Below are 19696 nucleotides of genomic sequence, written 5' to 3' on the forward strand. Positions count from 1 at the left end.
AAGCCTCGCATTACTGTGTGTAGTTACAGACAGAAGAACAGGAAGTGAGGATTTCTCAGAAGAAATAAGGACATTTAAAAGCAAAATCGAAGGATGAGGTAAGTGAACGAGGACTGCACTAAGGTAAAGGAAGCTATTTAGGGAAAAAATGTTTTACCTTTACAACCCCTTTAACAGAACTCAGATATACATTGAAGCTCAGCAGACTGGGGGGTAGTCTTCCCAGAATTTTCTTTCTACACATCAGCGTCATAAAAGTAGTTTAGGAGAACCTGAGAGGGCTTCCCTTTAATATATGGTAGTCTACATCTGTGGTCTGCACAGGTCAGGCACATTACCGTGGCTTTGTAGTGACCTCCACGTATTGGTAGTGCTGGATATCGCTGGACAAGGACTCCTGCCTCCTAGTTTTGTCCCCCAGGGCAGAAAGCCCCCTAGGTGGGCCACTGCTTGTATCATTAATTTTACAGGGGAAAATATTTTTCATGGTATTCTTTTCAAGTTTTTAAACCTGGAGTATAAATTCCATAGGAGTTAGTTAGTTAGAATAATACCATGTCTATCACATAGACCAGTATATGAATAAATACCAATGATCGCTGATATTATGAGCTGTTTTCACAATAATTCCAAGAATTACAGATGTAACAGTAGATAATAGATTCCAATTAAATGATATCATTTAGATTTAGACTTTGGTTTATTTTAAGGTAAAAAAAAAAAACATAATTTAAAATGTTCTGGAAAATGAATAGAATTTTAAAAAAAACTTTTCATGAAATACAGATTTTTTTTAATCTCACTTCAAACATCACTTTGGTTTTATTTGAATACCTCCTAATTTTTTGTTTAAGGCATACCTGAATGTGGAATTTCAACAGCCCTAAAGCATTTAAAAAAAGAGAGAATGAAGAAAGCAGCCTGCACCCACGGAGAAAGCATTTTCATTGTGTTGAGGCTGTCCTGGGTTTTCCTCTTCCTGGTTATCATGAAGCGTGGATGGCGGTTCTTGCACCTGCAGACTGACACAAAAGGGTTATTCAGCATTAAAGGCCAAACAGCGCACATTAAACTTGGTCCAAAAGCAAGACAATATGCTGTACATAAAGAAAGGTTTTGTCTCTATACCAACAGAACTGTATTATTAGCCATCCGTTTGTTCAGAAGTCACTTTTAAGTCATATCAGCTGTTAAGGTAAGGCGTTAACCAAAGCCAAAACTGTGCAGAAAAATATCGCACAGCAGCATATTAAGACCTCTTGCACATGATACTCCTGTTTGAGCATCTACTTTTTCAGATGATTTTTTTTGTATGTATTTGCACATATCTACGCGCATTTTTGCATATATGCGTGTGCGCATTTTCACACAAATGCTTGAGAACGTATTCTTGCATTCTAGTTCTGCACAATATGTAAATGGACATTTGCACGCATGAGGCATAAATTACTGACCAAAAAAGCTAATTTTTCAAACTTTTTTTTTACTGAAGAATGCACAGCGCCTGTGTTTATGCGCCTGTGTTTATGTGCCTGTGTGTATAGGCAGTATTTTAGCTCAGTAAAAAAAGCTGTACTGGGATTTTTCAAGCATCAGTGTGCAAGATGTGCTAAGAGAACTATAAAGTCTGCCATTTTGAATCTGAAAATGCCAGTAGCTTGAGTGCCATGCTGATCTTCTTGCTTTAGCACCAAGTTACTGACCTGGATCAAGTATGCAGTATGTCAGCTTTTATTCAGGGTGCAGAGATTGACAGGCATCACTGCCTATCAAATTCGCCAATTGAGTTCAATGCAGCTGAAATGCACGCGAGAGTCCATACTATATATGGAGCAGGACCTGGCTGAAATGACAGCACATCCCAACCCTACAGTTCATAGAAAGGAAAAACTCTCTTGGTGTAATTTGTGGGGTAAGGCGGCCATATTGACAGTCGGTTCCTCATCATGCTGTCAACTTCTATTCTACTTTCTATAACCTGGGTACCCATGGTTACAAAGGATCCATAGAGTTCATATGTCCATAAGGGTTAAATCAGGAAGGGCAATGACCACCTGTGGCTGCTGTCCTGAGTTGTGACTGGCACTGTGTATAAACCAAAGGGTGAAAGAGGAGGGGAGGGAAGCACCAGCTTAGGCCCCATACACACCATAGAATCTATCCGCAGATAAATCCCATCAAATGGGTTTCTGCGGATAGATTCTATGGTGTGTACACTCCGTCGGATATTTATCCGCGGATAAATCTCCCCTGGGATGGATTTCCAGCAGATGGATATTTGCTGACATGCTCAACAAATCCATCTGCTGGAATCCATCCCAACGGATGGATCCGCTCGTCTGTACAGACTCACCGGATCCATCCGTCCAAAGGGATTCCCCGCACGCGTCGTAATGATTTGACGCATGCGTGGAATTCCTTATATGACAGCGTCGCGCCCGTCGCCGCGTCATAATCGTGGCGACGGCGCGACGCGTCATCGTCAGAGGATTTCCGCGCGGATTTCAATGCGATGGTGTGTACACGCCATCGCATAGAAATCTGCTGAAATCCTCGAGAGGATTTATCCGCGGATACGGTCCGCTGGACCGTATCCGCGGATAAATCCTCTCGTGTGTATGGGGCCTTAGTGTAGTATTGTAGTATTGGCGCTTCCCTCTCATTTTCTTTCCCCCTCTTACACTGAAGAACAGTTTGGGCTCAAGTGAAAAGTGACAGGCTATAATATATTTCCGATTGCTGGGCGTGAAAGTCTTTGTAACTGCAGGATAAAAAAGAACATAAACAACCTTTATCTACATAAAAAAAAAGCAGTTTTATCTGTGTCTCTTTGGAAAGTTTCTCCTCACTTCCTTTCCTAGTGTCCTGTCACATAGTAAGTAGGGGATCTCCTCAAAGATGATCCACCCAACAATAAAAAAAATGCACTTTCCCTTAGGCCCCATTCACATTTGCGAATGGGGCCGTTAAGAATTAGGTTTGCAGTCCTGAGTCCGGTGCAGTTTTGTTCACCGGTTCAGGTGCGATTTAACTTGAATTTGCACCTGAACCAGAGCTAAAATCGCACAGAACTCTTTTCAAAAACGGACTGCGGCCACCCCAGACATGTGTGAACCAGCTCCATTGAAAAGCCGGTTCGATTCACATATGCGAATCGAATGTGGTTCAAAACACATTGCATTCGCATATATATGTGAACCAAACCTTAACCTCCCTTGCGGTAATCTCGAGTGTGGCTCGGGGTTAAATTTCAGTACTCGGGATTGCATTGCAGAATCCTGGTCCAGGTTATTTACCTTTTCCCCAGGATCCTGCAATGTCCTCCCAGTGTGTCTGCGGGCTGTGTCCTCCGCCTGAAGCTCTGTGAGTCGGGCTCCGTTCCCTGCGAACGCCGCAATGCATGGGGGTGTAGCTCGACGGCAAATTCAAAACGTACACTCATCTTAATCTTACAGATTACATTGCTGTATCAAATCATTTCACATCCCTTTTGTCCCTATTGCTTTGTCCAGTGCCCCGCATGCAGTTTTAAATTTGAAAACAGATCCATCAGCAATTCGATGCAGGAGACCCAGCGGGGGTTCATTTGTCCGTTGTCTACGTTACGGGGAGTACCTGTTTGTTGTAGAGCAGCCCACATGCCACCTCGTGCCTACAGAGTGGACTGGGCCACAAGCAATGTAACAGAAGAAGTTGCTGCCTTCAATCCAATGGTTAGGCCTATGCCCGCCACATCTGCTGTCGTGAGTGTTCACGAGGGGGATGTAGCTGTTACTGCTATGGAAGAGTCATCAGCGGACATCGCCACTAATGTTACCTCCACTGTATCTACCTCCGCTACACCTGCTCCCGCTGCACCTGTCCAAAGGAAGGTGGGATATCTGAAGGCCTCCCGCGGCCGTGGTTGAGGCCTACCCTGAGGACTACCCGAACCGGACCCAAAGAAAAGCCTGATTTCCGAGAAGTCCGCGACAGGAACTGGTGAGAGATCCAAGGGGAATTTGTCTGGGACTGTGTATAATTATTTACCAGTGGAGGAGCTGGGGTATTCAGAGATAGAGACCTTGTCAGATGTTTCCGGGGATGATGACTTATTTGAGACTTTGTCGCAAGAACTGTTATGGGCAAACAGCGATGATGTCGCCTCGGCCTTTACTTTCTTGGGGCCTACTGGTCCAGGGGTGGTCCTGCGCTGTCTTGCCTGTGAGAAGAAGACTAGCAATTGGGGACTCAATTGAGGGACGCATCAGGACCAACTTGCCTCACTGTGCTGCCGGCCTGGCTTAAAGATCCTGGCACTGTGAGCTGTGTACTTTCTCTGAAATTTCGCTAGGTGTATGCGTGGTTACACGACCCTGTGGCAGAGGGCTGTGTAACAACCAAACGACACTCATCAAGTCTGTGGCAGAGACTTTGAGCGAGCTTCGCACCGGCTGCTAGGTCAGTGAGAGTGGGCCTATCCAGTGGTTGCTAAATCCAGCCTGGAACCGATTTGTCCTCTGGATCTAAGACTGTACCCGTGATCCGCAAAGCAAGGTACTTGAATCTTTCCTACCCCTCCACCCCTCTGTTGGAGAACATGTTTAATATAACTCTTGAAGAAAAAGAAAGCCGAAGTGTTAGTGCGGACATTCTTTTTGAATAACTCTTCAGGAGGGACCCCTAGATCGAGTGTGGTGAACAGTAAGGTCACGGCAGGCCCAAATTAAACCAGCAGCTCTTTCGGGGGTAGTGCTACAAATGGAAAACACTGTGCATGTATTTTTAGTGCAGAAAAAATGTGCATAGAACTGAACGGAACTGCGTCTGGTGTGAACTGGGAAATCGAAGGAAAAGGTAAGTGAACCAACAATGCGCTAGCTTAAAGGAGTTGTAAAGGAAAAAAAATGTTCACCTTAAAGCGGAGTTCCGGCCACAATTTCACTTTTTAAATATAAATACCCCTGTAATACACAAGCTTAATGTATTCTAGTAAAGTTAGTCTGTAAACTAAGGTCCGTTTTGTTAGGTTGTTACAGCATTTAGAGACTTTATAAAATAGAAATTGACTGGGGCCATCTTAAGTGTGGGCATCATGAAGCCAGACTGTATGACTTCCTGGATTTCAGCCTTGCAGATCTCGCACATGCTCAGTTCTGCACAAGCAGTGTAATAGGTTTCAGATCAGGTTTCAGCACCTGTACTGTCCAAGTCACATGATTCTTCGAGACTGGGGAGTGCACAGACTCCTGGAAAGTTACACCCACTACATTCCCAGGAGTCTGTGCGGTGTAGGTTAGGAAGCTTAAGCACCTAGGTGCAGGAAGAGGGCAGATTAACTATTCTGCCTAGCAACAACACTTTGAAGGCATCTAAAAATGTATTTATTTTTCTTAAAGGACTAATGATTTTTTTTTAAAACTACTGATGTAATGTTATATTTATGGGTGGAACTCCACTTTAATGCAATCTATGCATTAAGGTGAAAAAACATCTGATGATGATGAGGGCCCCCCCCCCCCCCCGAGCCCCCGTTTTACTTGCCGGACCCCTTGAAAGTCCCGCGCTCGGTCCTGAGATCCTCTTCGCCGCTCAGCCTGGCCGCTGATTAGCCATTGGCTGGCGCTGCTGTCAATCACATCCAGTGACGCGGCGCACCGTGGGGCGGGGCCGAGTGATACAGTGAGCGGCTATAGCCGCTCGCTGTATCATGGGAGCGCGCCCGCAAGGACTCATCACCATGCAAGCTCTCTTGCATGAATGTGGTAAGTTCTTGCGGGGAGGACCACAGACAGCCGCCGAGGGACCCCAGAAGACGTGGATCGGGCCCACTCTGTGCAAAACGAACTGAACAGTGAAGATAAGTATAACATGTTTGTTATTTTAAAGAAAAAAAAATTCCTATAGTGACCCTTTAAAGGAACCTATTTAGAAAATAAAAAACAAAACTTTACAACCCCATTAATAGGAAATGCTTACCAATGCACCAGTCTGTTTAATCATTGTAGAAACACAGAATGCTTCTGTGTTCATACATTACTATGTTCTACATTTACCCCTGTGTGGTTTCCCTCCGGTAACACATTGTATAAAGTCTTAAAAAAGAAAAAAAAAAAACACTTTCCCATGCTATGCAAAGAGGACAGGCTTTTCTATTTGGGTTGTGGCTGCTTTTTAAAGAAAACAAACTGTAAGACTTTGAAGTTCTTTTATTTTAAATCGCATGGAATGTGTGCTGTTATAGAACACTTAAGTAAAAATACACAATGCTACGCATAGCTGGCATACACTAACATCTTTGCTTTTTTAAAGTAGAACTAAAGGCAAAACTTTTTCACATTTTGAAGAGAGTACAGAGGTTTATGGTTCCTTTTTTTTTGCCATCTAAGTCCCATTAGGGAGATTTCCCTTCACTTCCCGTCCTATAGACAAAACAGGAAGTGAGAGGAAATCCCTCCAAAGTGAAGGAATTCCAGGGTGTCACCAGAGGGAAGATTTCCCCTCTAATCCTGTTTTGGCGACAAACCAAAGTTTGGGATTTTCTTTCACTTTAGGTGATAATGGTAAATAGGGTAAATAGGGAGGGTGGCTCTCCCTAACAAGGGAAAACAGATCGCATTAAAAAACAGGCGATCTAATGCCTGTCCACTATATCACAAACAAAATAAATGTTTTTCTTTTAGTTACACTCACATCTACAAATTCTACATAGAAAAATTGTTATATACAGTACTTTTATTATATTACATGTATTAAAGGAAAAACACATTGCTAAGTTTATTGACATTATTCACATTAACCCCTTTCTGCTGTGGGAGCTGGCCCTTTAAGGGGATCTGAACATCAGAAGCCAGTAGACAGGCTCCTGATCATGTGATCACTGTGATTGGCTGCCACAGTGGTCACATGATCAGGATTCTGTCCTATCGGCTTTCCCTTCACTTCCTGTCATTGGGTTACCTAAAGTGTTTGTATGATAGCGCTGGACCAATAAAAGTGAAAGTTGGTTTCCGATGGATCGGCTGTAAAGTGATTTTTCAAAGAAGCAGATCTGTGATAGGAATATGTCAGATGTTATCAAGCCTTCACACAGTCCCCCTAGCGCATTCTATTGTGATTTTATTCAATATATATATATGTATATATATATTAAGTATATAATATATTGCGCTAAACTGTTACAAAACCAAAGTTATTATATGAATGAAAATGCTGTGAATCAAAACAATAAAGTGAAAAAAGGTTCGATCAAAAAGCAAGTGAATCTGTACTAAAACAGATACATGAAAAGTCTAGTCCCATATGTGTATGAAGATGATCTTTAAATTCTCATGGATGCATAAAGGTACATTTTCCCCTCTGTCAGACACATCACATCTCCAGGCAGATATTCCTTGGCATATACCCTATTTATCGCGGTATAACGCGCTCCCGCGTATACCGCGTACCCCTAAAGTTGCCCGAATCCTGTGGAAAAAAAGTTTTTTTTTGTACTTACAGTTTTGGTGTCTTGCGCGGTGTCCATCGGCGGCCTCGTCGGGTCCGGCGTGCTTCGGGTGTCCTCTTCGTCGGGTCCAGCGTCCTTCTGCGGCTTCGGGTGTCCTCTTCGTCGGGTCCGGGGTCCGTCTGCGGCTTCGGGTGTCCTCTTCGTCGGGTCCGGGGTCCTTCTGCGGCGTCCTCCCCGCTCGTTTCCCGCGCCGAGTTTGAATACTGCGCCGACATATACAGAGCGCAGTACACTCGTGTATTGTCGGGCAGGCTCGGCAACTCTCACACTAACTTCCTGTACGTCCAGGACGTGAGCACGGAAGGAGCCGAGACTGGCCGACTATACCCGAGTGTACTGCGCTCGGTATATGTCAGCGCAGTATTCCAACTCGGCGCGGGAAAGCGGTTATCGGCGTATACCTCGCACCCACGATTTTGCCCTGATTTTCAGGGCAAAAAAGTGCGCGGTATACGCCGATAAATACGGTAAGTAAGGTTTAAATACGCTTACCAGCTGACGTTGACCCACAGCTCACCGTACGGTGGGTGGATCCCAAAAGCTTGTCTGGGCAAAACGCCCTCCTTGGACACCGTCGTGGATATGACTCCTTATAATGATGTTCCAGGTGAAATCCAAAGGTGTGCTGGTAAAGATAGCCACAGGAATCTCCAGATTCTGGAGATGTGATATATATATATATATATATATATATACACACACACACAAATGTTTTGCCTTGCATTTCTATTTTAACCACTTAACAACCAGGCCAATTCTGACACTTCGCTCCTACATGAAAAAATCATAATTTTTTTAGCAGAAACCCTAGAGAATACAATGGCGGTCATTGCAACTCTTTATCTTGCACGGTATTTGCACAGAAATCTTTTAAACGCGTTTTTTGGGGAAAAAAACAGTTTCAGACATAAAAAAAACAGTATAGTTAGCCCAATTTTTGCAATTTTTGTAAAGGTGAAGTTATGCAGAGTAAATAGATACCTAACATGTCACGCTTCAAAATTGCACATGCTCGTGGAATGGCGCCAAACGTCGGTACTTAAAAATCCCTATAGGCGACGCTTTAATTTTTTTTACTGGTTACATGTTTTTAGTTACAAAGGAGGTCTAGGGCTAGAATTATTGCTCTCGCTCTAACGTTCGCAGCAACACCTCACATGTGTGGTTTGGACACCGTTGTCATATGTGGACGGGGCTTATGTATCTGTTCGCTTCTGCATGTGAGCACACGGGGACAGGGGCACTTTAAAAAAATATATATATTTTATTGTTAATTTTACTTTAAAAAAGTATTTTGACACTTTAAAAATAAATACAAATTTGATCACTTTTATTCCTATTACAAGGAATGTAAACATCCCTTGTAATAGGAATATGGCATGACAGGACCTCTTTACAGTGAGACATGGGGTCAATAAGACCCCACATCTCACCTCTAGGTTGAGAAGACTAAAATAAAAAATAAAAAAAATCGATCTCCGCTTCACAGCTAAAGCGGCGCCGTTTTTTGAATGCAGAGGCCGGGCGTGACCTCATAACATTGCGCCCGGCCTCTGACGATCATAGAGACTCCAGAAATCTTTATGATTAACATCCGAGCTGGCGGATCCTGTCACCGACTCACCGGAAGGCGGCGGGAGGGGGGGACATCCCCTCTCGCCACCCATAAGAACGATCAAGCTGCGGAACAGCCGTTATGATCATTCTTATGGTATAGGGAATCGCCGGCTGTAAATACCAAAATCTGAATGATGCCTGTAGCTGCAGACATCATTCAGATATAGCCCCACAAACCCGAGGATGCTATATAACGTCCACGGTCGGCAAGTGGTTAACCACTTCCAAACCGGCCTATTCTGGCACTCCTCTCCTACATGTAAAAATCATAATATCATGAATTAGAAAAATGACAAAAACAGTAAAGTCAGTCCAATTTTGTTGTATAATGTGAAAGATGAGGTTACGCCGAGTAAATAGATACCCAACATGTCACGCTTTAAAATTGTGCACAATCATGAAATGGAGCCAAACTTAGGTACTTAAAAATCTCCATAGGGGACGCTTTAAATTTTTTTTACAGATTACCAGTTTAGGGTAAGACCCCTTTTCACGCCTGAAAAACTCCTGCACTGCATACTCAATGTAAAAGCCCGAGGGCTTTCACACTGAGGTGATGCGCTGGCGGGAGAGAAAAAAATCTCCTGCCAGCAGCATCTTTGGAGCGGCGTGTATACCGCTGCTTCCCATTTAAAACAATGGGAAACCGCGGCAAAACCGCCCGCAATGCGCCTCTGCAGATTAACCCTTTATCGGCCGCTAGCAGAGGTTATTACCGCACCGCTAGCGGCCGAATCCCGCGGCAAATCCGACGGTATAGTACCGCTATTTTTAGCGGCGCTATACCGCCACTGCACCTCCTGCACCAGTGTGAAAGGGGCCGTACAGAAAAGGTCTAGTGCTAGAATTGTTTCTAACGATTTAACACACACGGCGATACCTCACATGTGTGGTTTGAACGGCGTTTGAGTATGTAGGCTGGACTTACATGTGCGTTCACTTCTGAGCACGAGCCACCATGGACAGAGGCGTTTTCATTTTTTTTTATTGTTTAATTTTTTTTATTTTTACACTTTCTCTTTTATGTTTTTTTTTTTATCACATGTAAACATCCCTTGTAATAGGAATGGTGCATGACATGTCCTCTTTATGGAGAGATGCGGGGTCAATAAGACCCCTCATCTCTCCTCCAGGCTGGAAAGCATGAGATCAAAAAAAAATAATTCACAATCTCATGCTTACCAGCCACGATCGCAGCTTTGTTTACAATCGCGGCCCGGACGTGATGTCATAATACTGCACCCGGGCCTCCGAAGGTCATAAAGATGGCTGGTGACCATCTGGTCACCGGAAATCTCTATGGTCGTCATCCAACGCAGGGGCCGATTCTTTCTCTGGGTCCCCGATGGCACCTAACCCTCTGTCTGGACAGTGCTGATTGGTCCTGTGTTGATCACATGCACCCTCCCAAGAAAAAAAATAACTCTCTAGCAATACACACCAAACTGAGCATGGTCAGAGTGACTCCAAGGGCCCTGTCTTATCATGAGATGGATTTGTGACAGTGGAAGAAGGGGAGGATCAGAGAAGACAGGATCAAACAGCCTTTTTACACAATGCACAGAATTAACCCCTTAAGTTTCACAGTGAGTATAACAAGCATGCTTTACTGCATATACAGACTGATTTTACTGTTGTGGGTTTAGTAACACTTTAAATAAAAAATAATAATAAAATGCATATATATAATAATAAAAACCACTTAAAAGCACCCCCCCCCCCTCACGCAAATGCAAACACATGCATATGTAAACAACGATGACACTACACATGCTAACATTTATATGATAGGTGAATGTTTTACGTTATTTCTATAATATTATTTCAGGTCAAGTTGATTTGGATTGAATGCGTGACCCAATAATTACTGTTGTGCCTAGTAATAATTACATACCAGAAAATTAGGTTTTAATGCCGTCTGTCTGCTTGTATGGGCATCCTTCCAATCTACTGCCACTGTTGCCCCCCCCCCCCCCCCCCCAAGTAAGGCTTAGCCTTTAGCAGCCAATGTCAGCTGCACTTATAGGCGTTTGGACTGACCAGATACTTTTATGATTTCCAGCGCTTTAAATATTTATTACTCCACTATAAAGTTTTATCAGTCTGCATCTAATTTGTAATTTGATGCCTTTTGGAGATTTTTCCATCTTTCCTTGGCTTTGTTATGCACATTAATACAAATTTTTACCTGGGGTGCCCAAACTTTCGATCCCCTCTGTATACGGTAAACATCCACCATTTTATTCTCCAGGACCTATGCTTTCAGAATATATATATATATATATATATATATATATATATATATATATATATATATATATATATATATATATATATATATTTGGCGGCTATAAGTAATTTTCCAGCTACATTTTTTAATTTTAATGTGCTTGAAAAATGTAAAACTTGCCCCGGACAGAAAAAGATTATAGTTAACCTTTTTGGCTTTGAGTAGCCACATGGCCCAAGCAGGTTCTATTGTGTTTACAACATTCTTAACTGTAATGCCAAAATGCTGGGACAAGGATTTTGGTATTTCCTGAAGTCCCTGGGAAGAGCCCCATGTTTTTCTCTAGCTGTTGGGAGGAAGGTACGTGAAAGAAAGGCTTTTAGAAATTCTTCTTTCAACCTGTCTATAAACAGAACATGTTTCCTCTTTAAAGCTCAGATTCACACTGGACTCGACTAGTTCTTCCATTCTTCCGGTGACACTCCTTGAAACACATCCAGATTTTTAGTCATTAATTGGTGTAATTACTTGTAAAATTTTGCCATTATTAGACTGCCAAGTATTTAAATACACAAATGGAGCGACACATTGGCAACCGGACTGCACAGATTCAGCTATCCGGTGTAATCTCTTGGTAACAGATGACTTCTTTTTTTTTTACATAAGATCAGTTGACGGTCAATTGATTCAACATCAACCAAAAGGCAGCAGACTGATAAAACTTTATAGTGCAGTAATAAAAAAATCATAAAAGTGTCTGGTCAGTCCAAACGCCTAGAAGTGCAGCTGGCATTGGCTGCTAAAGGATAAGCATTACTTCGGGGCGACAGTGGCAGCAGATTGGAAGGATGCCCGTACAAGCAGACAGAGGGCATTTAAACCTCATTTTCTGGTATGTAATTATTACTATGGCACAACAGTAATTATTGGGGCACACATGCAATCCAAATCAACTTTACCTGAAATAATATTATAGAAGAAATGTAAAACATCCACTTATCATATAAATGTTAAATTGTTTAATATAAGATTACAACATGCTGCAATTGGAATGTGATTTGATGTTCTCTGTATACATTTGGATGATTTGCATGATTTCCTTGGATCCAAGAAACATGTGCATTAAAGCTGAAGTATGCATGTAAACTGATGATACTTTTTCTTCATCGGTTCATCCCTCCCCTTGTTATAAAATTATTAAATATAACATTTCTTTTTTCATGGCATACTTCAGTGTCATCACTGGGTCCCTGTGTTTTTTTGTGCAATGCAGGTAGATAATGACTGGTATGAGGGGGCCTTACATAATTTCTTGAAAACTGCAGACGACCATAGATAATGCCTACATGTGATGTTAAGCCTCTACGATTGACAGAGCTAAAATCCATTGAATGAAGGACGCAGGCCAGGGACAGAGCCAATGCTGTATGCTGGCCTAGGCCAACAAGGCACAGGCCTAGGGCAGCACTTTGCAGGGGGGCAGCACAGACAGTGTCCCCGCCGGCTTGCACTACACTGTTAGGCAAATTAGTTTAGCACCCCCATAAATCGGCCGCACTGCTTCCAGTATGTGGGCGGTTGGCATTCTGCAACTGTGGGGGGGGGGGGGGGGGAGGGGCCTCGCTTCAAATTTTTTACCATACCTGTCCCATTGCAGAGATTTCCCTTCACTGCCTGTCCCATAGCCAAACAGGAAGTGAGAGGAAATCTATGCAAATTAAGGGAATCCCCCATCCCCCCCCCCCCTCCAGGCCATCAGAACTAGTGTCCCCACTTGAAAATGTCAGGGTGGGTCTTAAACCACAAGGGGTGTGGTAAAAAGATGAGGGATGGACAGCCGCACTCCAAACCAAACAGGTTGTCTTTATTCAAATCAACAGCAAGAACACAGCAGATCACAGCAATAGGAACAGGAGAATACCGACGTTTCGCACAAGGGGTGTGGCCTTGACAGGAAGGGGTGGGTCATATTTAAATTAGGGGGTGCACGAGTTTAGTCAGGCCTAGGGCAGCACAAATCCTAAATACACCCCTGGACAGAGGTAAATGATATCCTCCAGTGGCACTGTCTGCTTTCCTGTAACTTCTAATACACACTGTGAGAAGCCCAATGCTAAAGCCCACTCTTGGGTGATGTCACAGAGCAGCACCACACTCTGGAAAGATCCAGACAATAATGTTGGGATCAACCCAGATTCCTAATCAACATTTGGCTCAGAAGCTCAGCATGTCACTGAGAGCTTGAGCAAGCCGCTCATGACTCATCTTTTGTCTGGCACTCAAGTGAGCGCTGGAGGGGCAGAGCAGAGAGTAGTAACTGACAGAGCCGACTGAGAACTAAGCAATCTCAAAAATATTCCAATTACACACCTTCCTGGAAAACGGCCAATAAGAGAAGAGGGTGCTGAAGCGATCACCAGCTGGGAACTGGAAAAGCAATCATGTATATATATTCGCCAGCACACCGAGGATCATTTAGAAAAACGTCCAAAAGATTTTTAATGCATAGAAACAATCACAAAAAATCAACGTTTCGAAGTCGCACAGGACCTCTTCGTCAGGCAAGTGATGATTTGCCTGACGAAGAGGTCCTGTGCGACTTTTTTGTGATCGCTTCTATGCATTAAAAATCTTTTGGACGTTTTTCTAAATGATCCTCGGTGTGCTGGCGAATATATCTACATGAGAACTGAGCAAGCCGCTCCTGCCCCTCTCTTGTCTGGCACTCCAGTGAGCCCTAGAGGAGCAGTGCAGAGCGGTGACTGTCAGGCCCCGTACACACGACCAGTTTCCTCGGCAGAATTCAGCTTCCGAGTTTCTGGCTGAATTCTGCCGAGAAACCCGGCCGTGTGTACACTTTCGGCCGAGGAAGCCAACGAGGACCTCGGCGAGGAAATAGAGAACATGTTCTCTATTTCCTCGTTGTTCTATGGGAGCTCTCGGCCCGCCGAGCTCCTCGGCGGCTTCAGGGCTGAACTGGCCGAGGAACTCGATGTGTTTAGCACGTCGAGTTCCTCGGCCGTGTGTACGAGGCCTCAGAGGTGACTGAGAACTGGGCAATCAGCAGTCATGTGATTGTTTAGTTTTCTGGGTTGGAGTTGGCAGGGGACAGCTGCGCCATCACGGTGATGATGCTGCTGTAGGTATAACCCCATATATCTTCTTTAGGTGCAAAAAAAAAAAAACATTGATCATATCAGAAATTTTGAGCTTTCCTTTGACTTGTGCACACTTCCTGTGCTAGCTCAAGGAGTCTAATTAGCCCTCTTAGTTCTTATCTTGGACTACAGAAAGAATAGTGTCTATGCTGTAATAACTGGAGGCTTACCATTGTTTAGCAAAAACTGGGCAGGGCTTACATCACTCTGTCCACTAAAAAAGCTGTGTGTTGTCAGTCTAAACAAGACAGGGCATAAGGCTGTATTAATGGCAGCTCAACAGTTAGATTTTTTTCAGGCTCTTTAAAGGATAAAATGTGGGGACATGTGCATGTACTGTATTGGAGAGATGTACTGCACTTTTATTTATTTAGTTTTTGCCCTGACATAAACTTTAAGTGTAGCCAGGTATTTCGTTAGACACTGAGGGGTTTATTTACTAAAGCTAGAGAGGGCAAAATTTGTCACAATTCTGCAGAGAAACCAATCAGCATCTAACCTCACCTTGTTTAATTAAGCTTTAGCAATAAAACTTGGAAGCTGATTGGTTTCTCTGCAGAGTTGTGACTAATTTTGCCCTCTCTAGCTTTAAGCAAATAACCACCAGAGAGTGATTTAAGACACTGTGCTGCAATGCTCTCTGCGCTCCCAATGGCTGAATGGGTTGACACTACCTTGCCTCCATCCACCAGGGGGAGCTGACAAGCAGAAGGAGCTCAAGAAGCGTGATGGTTGGCAGAATTAAAGAGATGAAGTTCAGGAAAGAAACTTTACTATGGCAGTCTATAGACTATTGGACTACAATTCCCAATGTGAGATGAGTAAAGGGTAGAGAGAGTTATAATTTATTAGGCTAAATACCAAGGAACTTTCTATTTGCTGCAAGGAGACCGAAGTGTACACATCGCTGCTTCTGTGTGCACATCAACTTGCTACAAGCCTGCGGCTGTGTGTTGAGGACCAGAGTAGTTTCAGACAGATTTAGAAATGAGCTGACATTTGAACAGCAGGGCCCCTGTTGTTGTATCACTGGGACCATAGGGAGAGAACACTACTGCCTTTACCTTACTACTCATGTACACCACCGTAAATGTCTGGGCTCCAACACTAACCGGCTGACGAATTAGGGCAAAAGACTATTCACTCAGATAGCTGCTCCACAAGAACTTTGCTTTAGTCCAAAGTAAGTGGTATCTCTTTAGGGAGTCTTACATTTCAATAGATTAAATTGCCATTTATAAAGAGTGCACTTTAAAGTGGCTATAACCAAGTGTTTACTGTTGTGTAATGCCATTACGTATTGCTGATTTTGTGGAATCCCAGGTTTACTTTAATATACTGTAGCTGCATAGAACTCCATTCTATGCTGCTACAGCCTATCAAAAAGACAAAAAAGGGGGAGGAAGGGGAAAGGGGAAAACCAGGGACGGGGAGAGCACTCACATGGGCCACATCCATAAATTTATAGTAGTAACAAAAAAGGAACAATTGCTCGAAAAAAGTAATTGATGGTCGGACTTTGTAGGCAAGGCGGAAGTATATAAAAAGTATACATTTATTACAAAAATATATAGATTTAACAAACAACAATAGAGATAATAGAAAAACCATATAAATTAATAAAATAAATATGGACAATATTCTCTGTACATCGTTTACGCGTTTCGCCGTTGGGCTTCCTCAGGACGAGCAGAAGAGATTTAACAATGTAAAGATATATTTCATAATCTATAGCAACATGGTGTATGCAGCCATCCAGAGTATCTGCAGAGCACTCCACAAAAGCGTATAGAAGTATCAAAAAAGTTTTTTATGTAAAAATTCCAAATGTATCAGAAAGTCGCCAGAATCCGTAGCAGGAGTTGGTTACACCTACAATAAGGATCCAATCATGCCAGAAAAAGGGAGAACCTAAGGCATCGCCAGTTCATAGGCAGAGAGCAGGCCCAATCTAAAAATCCAGGTAGAAGATTGAAGCCGGGGCAGAACAAAATGTGTCATGTACAAACACTTGTCAAGCGTGGATCTGGGTGCTATTCATATAAGCAGCAGAACAGGACAATATAGTTCATGGAACCAGCGGACCCTTGCAACGAAATACAGTGACATGTGACCCAGGGTAATAGCCCATGCTCGTGTTGTTTGTTAAATCTATATATTTTTGTAATAAATTTATACTTTTTATATACTTCCGCCTTGCCTACAAAGTCCGACCATCAATTACTTTTTTCGAGCAATTGTTCCTTTTTTGTTTTGATACAGCCTAGTGAACATATTGTGGCATCATTTTTAGTCTACATCATATACGTGATTTTACAGTTTGGCGATAATTTTACTTGAAGATCCTGTATCACAATTTAGCACACTCCCTTTGGTGCTCAGTATCCCTCATACTTTTAACACAAGTCTTTTACTTTTTCAATAGCTTTCAAGTGTTTCCATGAGTCTTTATCCTGGCTGGCTTCGGGCAAATGGCCTTTGTATTAAAAGTATCCAATTAAATGTAATGGATCAGTAGGAAGAGATTAATGAGCATCAACAAGAATAATGACGAGGCAAGAGTCAGGAAAGCATTCTTAGATTGGAATGATATAAAAGGGAGACAATGCATTTCAGAGGTCATATGTGTATTATCTTCCTCGGAGCTTAAAGGCTAATAGCCAGATTTAGAGAGAGTTAGGCCGGCGTATCAGTAGATACGCCGACCTAACTCGGAATCTGCGCCGACCTAAGTTTAAGTGTATGCTCAAACTGAGATACACTTAAACCTAGCTAAGATACGACGGCCTGCGCCGTCGTATCTTAGGGTGCAATTTTTCCTTTGGCCGCTAGGTGGCGCTTCCATTGAGTTTGGCGTAGAATATGTAAATGACTAGATACACTGATTCACGAACGTACGTGCGCCCGTCGCAGTAAAGATACGCCGTTTACGTAAGGCAATTTCCGGCGTAAAGTTATTCCATCAAATAGCTGGCCTAGTAAATGTTAAGTATGGCCGTCGTTCCCGCGTCGAAATTAAATTTTTTTACGTTGTTTGCGTAAGTCGTCCGTGAATAGGGCTGGACGTAATTTACGTTCACGTCGAAACCAATATGAAATCCAAAAGCAAAACATGTGTATATTGCAGCTTAACATTTTGTAAATGTGGTGGCTGCATCAGATATTTTTTATTCCCTTTATTTCCTTCTAATGATCCTGCTAGTAACACACATTCTGGAGACACCTTTAAGTCTCGGTTTCCACTAGTGCGACTTTTCATGTGACTTGGGACAGCAAAGTCGTATGACAAGTCGCTCCCCATGTTTTCCAATGAATACCGTTTATATCTGTGCGACTTCAAAGTAGCCCTTGCACTACTTTGGTCCCACTTTGATACGACTTGAAGTCCATAGACCTCAATAATACACAGGCATTGTTTCCAGTCACATCAAAATCGTGGCAAAAAATCGCAGCAAAATCACGCAAATTTCGTGTCGCAATAGTACCTTAACATCAGCTTTGTCATTGTAGGCATAGGGTAGCGTTTAGCAATTGTATAGTGTGCACAGTGTAGAAGGTTTAAATGGATTTTAAAGTTAACAAATCAAAGGGTTTGTAAAGGTAAAAGTTTTTTCACCTTCATGCATTCTATGCATGAAGGTGAAAAAACACCTGCGGATTAGCGGCCCCCCAGCTCCCCCGTTTACTTACCTGACCCCTCGAAAGTCCCACCATGAACGCGCTTGCTTCTCGGCGAATTCATTGGTTGATTGAACGCAGCGCAGCCATTGGCTCGTGTTGCTGTCAATCAATCAATTGACGCGGCGTGCCAGGGGGCGGGGCTGATTGATCGAGTGAGCCGCTGTGGCCGGCAGCTGTATCACAGGAGCGCGTCGGCAAGAACTCATCACCATGCGAGCTGAAGGTGATGAGTTCTGGCAAGGGAGAGCTGAGACAACCGCCGAGGGACCCCAGAAGACCAGGTTCGGGGCCACTCTGTGCAAAACAAGATGCACAGTGGAGGTAAGTATAACTTACCCTCTTTTTGGTTCACACTGGAATCGGATCGCATGAGTGTTCACACCTATGCAATCCAATTTTGCACCATTTGACAGTTCGCACTGCGATATGCGAACCGATCTGGGGGTGTTATTAACTTTCTATTGACACCCGCAGCGGTTCACATAGGGCAGTGTGAACCGCCGGTGGGTGGCAAGCGATGCAGGAATCTACACAGGAAATGTGCAGGTTCCCGCATTACATTTGCGCGAACTGAGCCTTATGCCTCGTACACACGACTGGATTTCCCATCGGGAAAACTGCCATGACAGCTTTTGGCCGGGAAAACTGGCCGTGTGTATGTTCCATCGCAGTTTTCCCGACAAATTAAAATGGAAATCCCAGCGGTTTTTAAGCCAGCAGTTTCCCTATGGCAAACACTGTGGGGGAGCAGACACACGGCCGGGTTTCCCGACCAAAGCTCTCATGGCAGTTTTCCTGTCGGGAAAACTGGCCATGTGTAGGGGGAAAAAGCTACCGAGCAGGTTCTCGATTTTCCCGGTGGACTTTTTACCGATCTGAAAACCGATCGTGTGTACAAGGCATTACTGTCACTTGCTGGATGGTTTGGTCTGTTAAAAAAAGCTGAACGATAACAGACTTACTGACTAGATCATCAGGTGAAAATAAAGGGAAAATCCTAAAATAAATAAATAAAACAAATGCAGCCAGCACATCTAAGCTGCAATATAAAACCTTTGTTTTTTGGGTTTATTACTGCTTTAAACTAAGCTTGCTGCACATCATAATTATTATATAAGTAGGTAAAAACCATATTATTTAATATGCATGTTATAAAAACACAAATAATCTGTACATTGACTATCTAACCGAAGTCTTGTGTTTATCCCATGCTGGTGATTAACATACACACAGACACGACACCCTGCTATTATCCATGCACTGTATTCTGATAACAATAGAGGTTTTATGATGACAGATCCCTATAAATGGCTAAGTAAGTGCACAAGACACACATGATGACTTGTTAGTAATTAGGGTGGAATAAGCACGGTATTTCTCTAATTTACAGTGGTTTATTGGAAGTCTTTGCATTGCTGTAGAAAGTGAAAGATGCCGGATACATTCCTAACACGTTAGCACATGATTTCTACAACTTCTAGAAAGGAAACCCAGTCTGAACTCTGAAGCAACACTGTAAAAAAG

General features: G+C 43.2%; 1 protein-coding gene across 8 annotated transcripts in view; it reads right to left on the reverse strand.

Moving 5' to 3' along the window:
• LOC120945313 (neural cell adhesion molecule L1-like protein) overlaps positions 1 to 19696 on the reverse strand; it is a 245768-nt gene that overhangs the window by 129171 nt on the left and 96901 nt on the right. For 7 of the 8 annotated variants that reach the window (XM_040359413.1, XM_040359412.1, XM_040359405.1 and 4 more), the window contains one exon: positions 861 to 1022. In XM_040359413.1, the coding sequence (XP_040215347.1) occupies positions 861 to 990 (130 nt within the window). In that variant the 5' untranslated portion in view covers positions 991 to 1022. The remainder of the gene's footprint in view (positions 1 to 860; positions 1023 to 19696) is intronic. The other variant, XM_040359411.1, reaches the window with a different exon arrangement.

This window comes from Rana temporaria, chromosome 7, assembly GCF_905171775.1.
Source record: "Rana temporaria chromosome 7, aRanTem1.1, whole genome shotgun sequence".
Classification (NCBI taxonomy): Eukaryota; Metazoa; Chordata; class Amphibia; order Anura; family Ranidae; genus Rana; species Rana temporaria.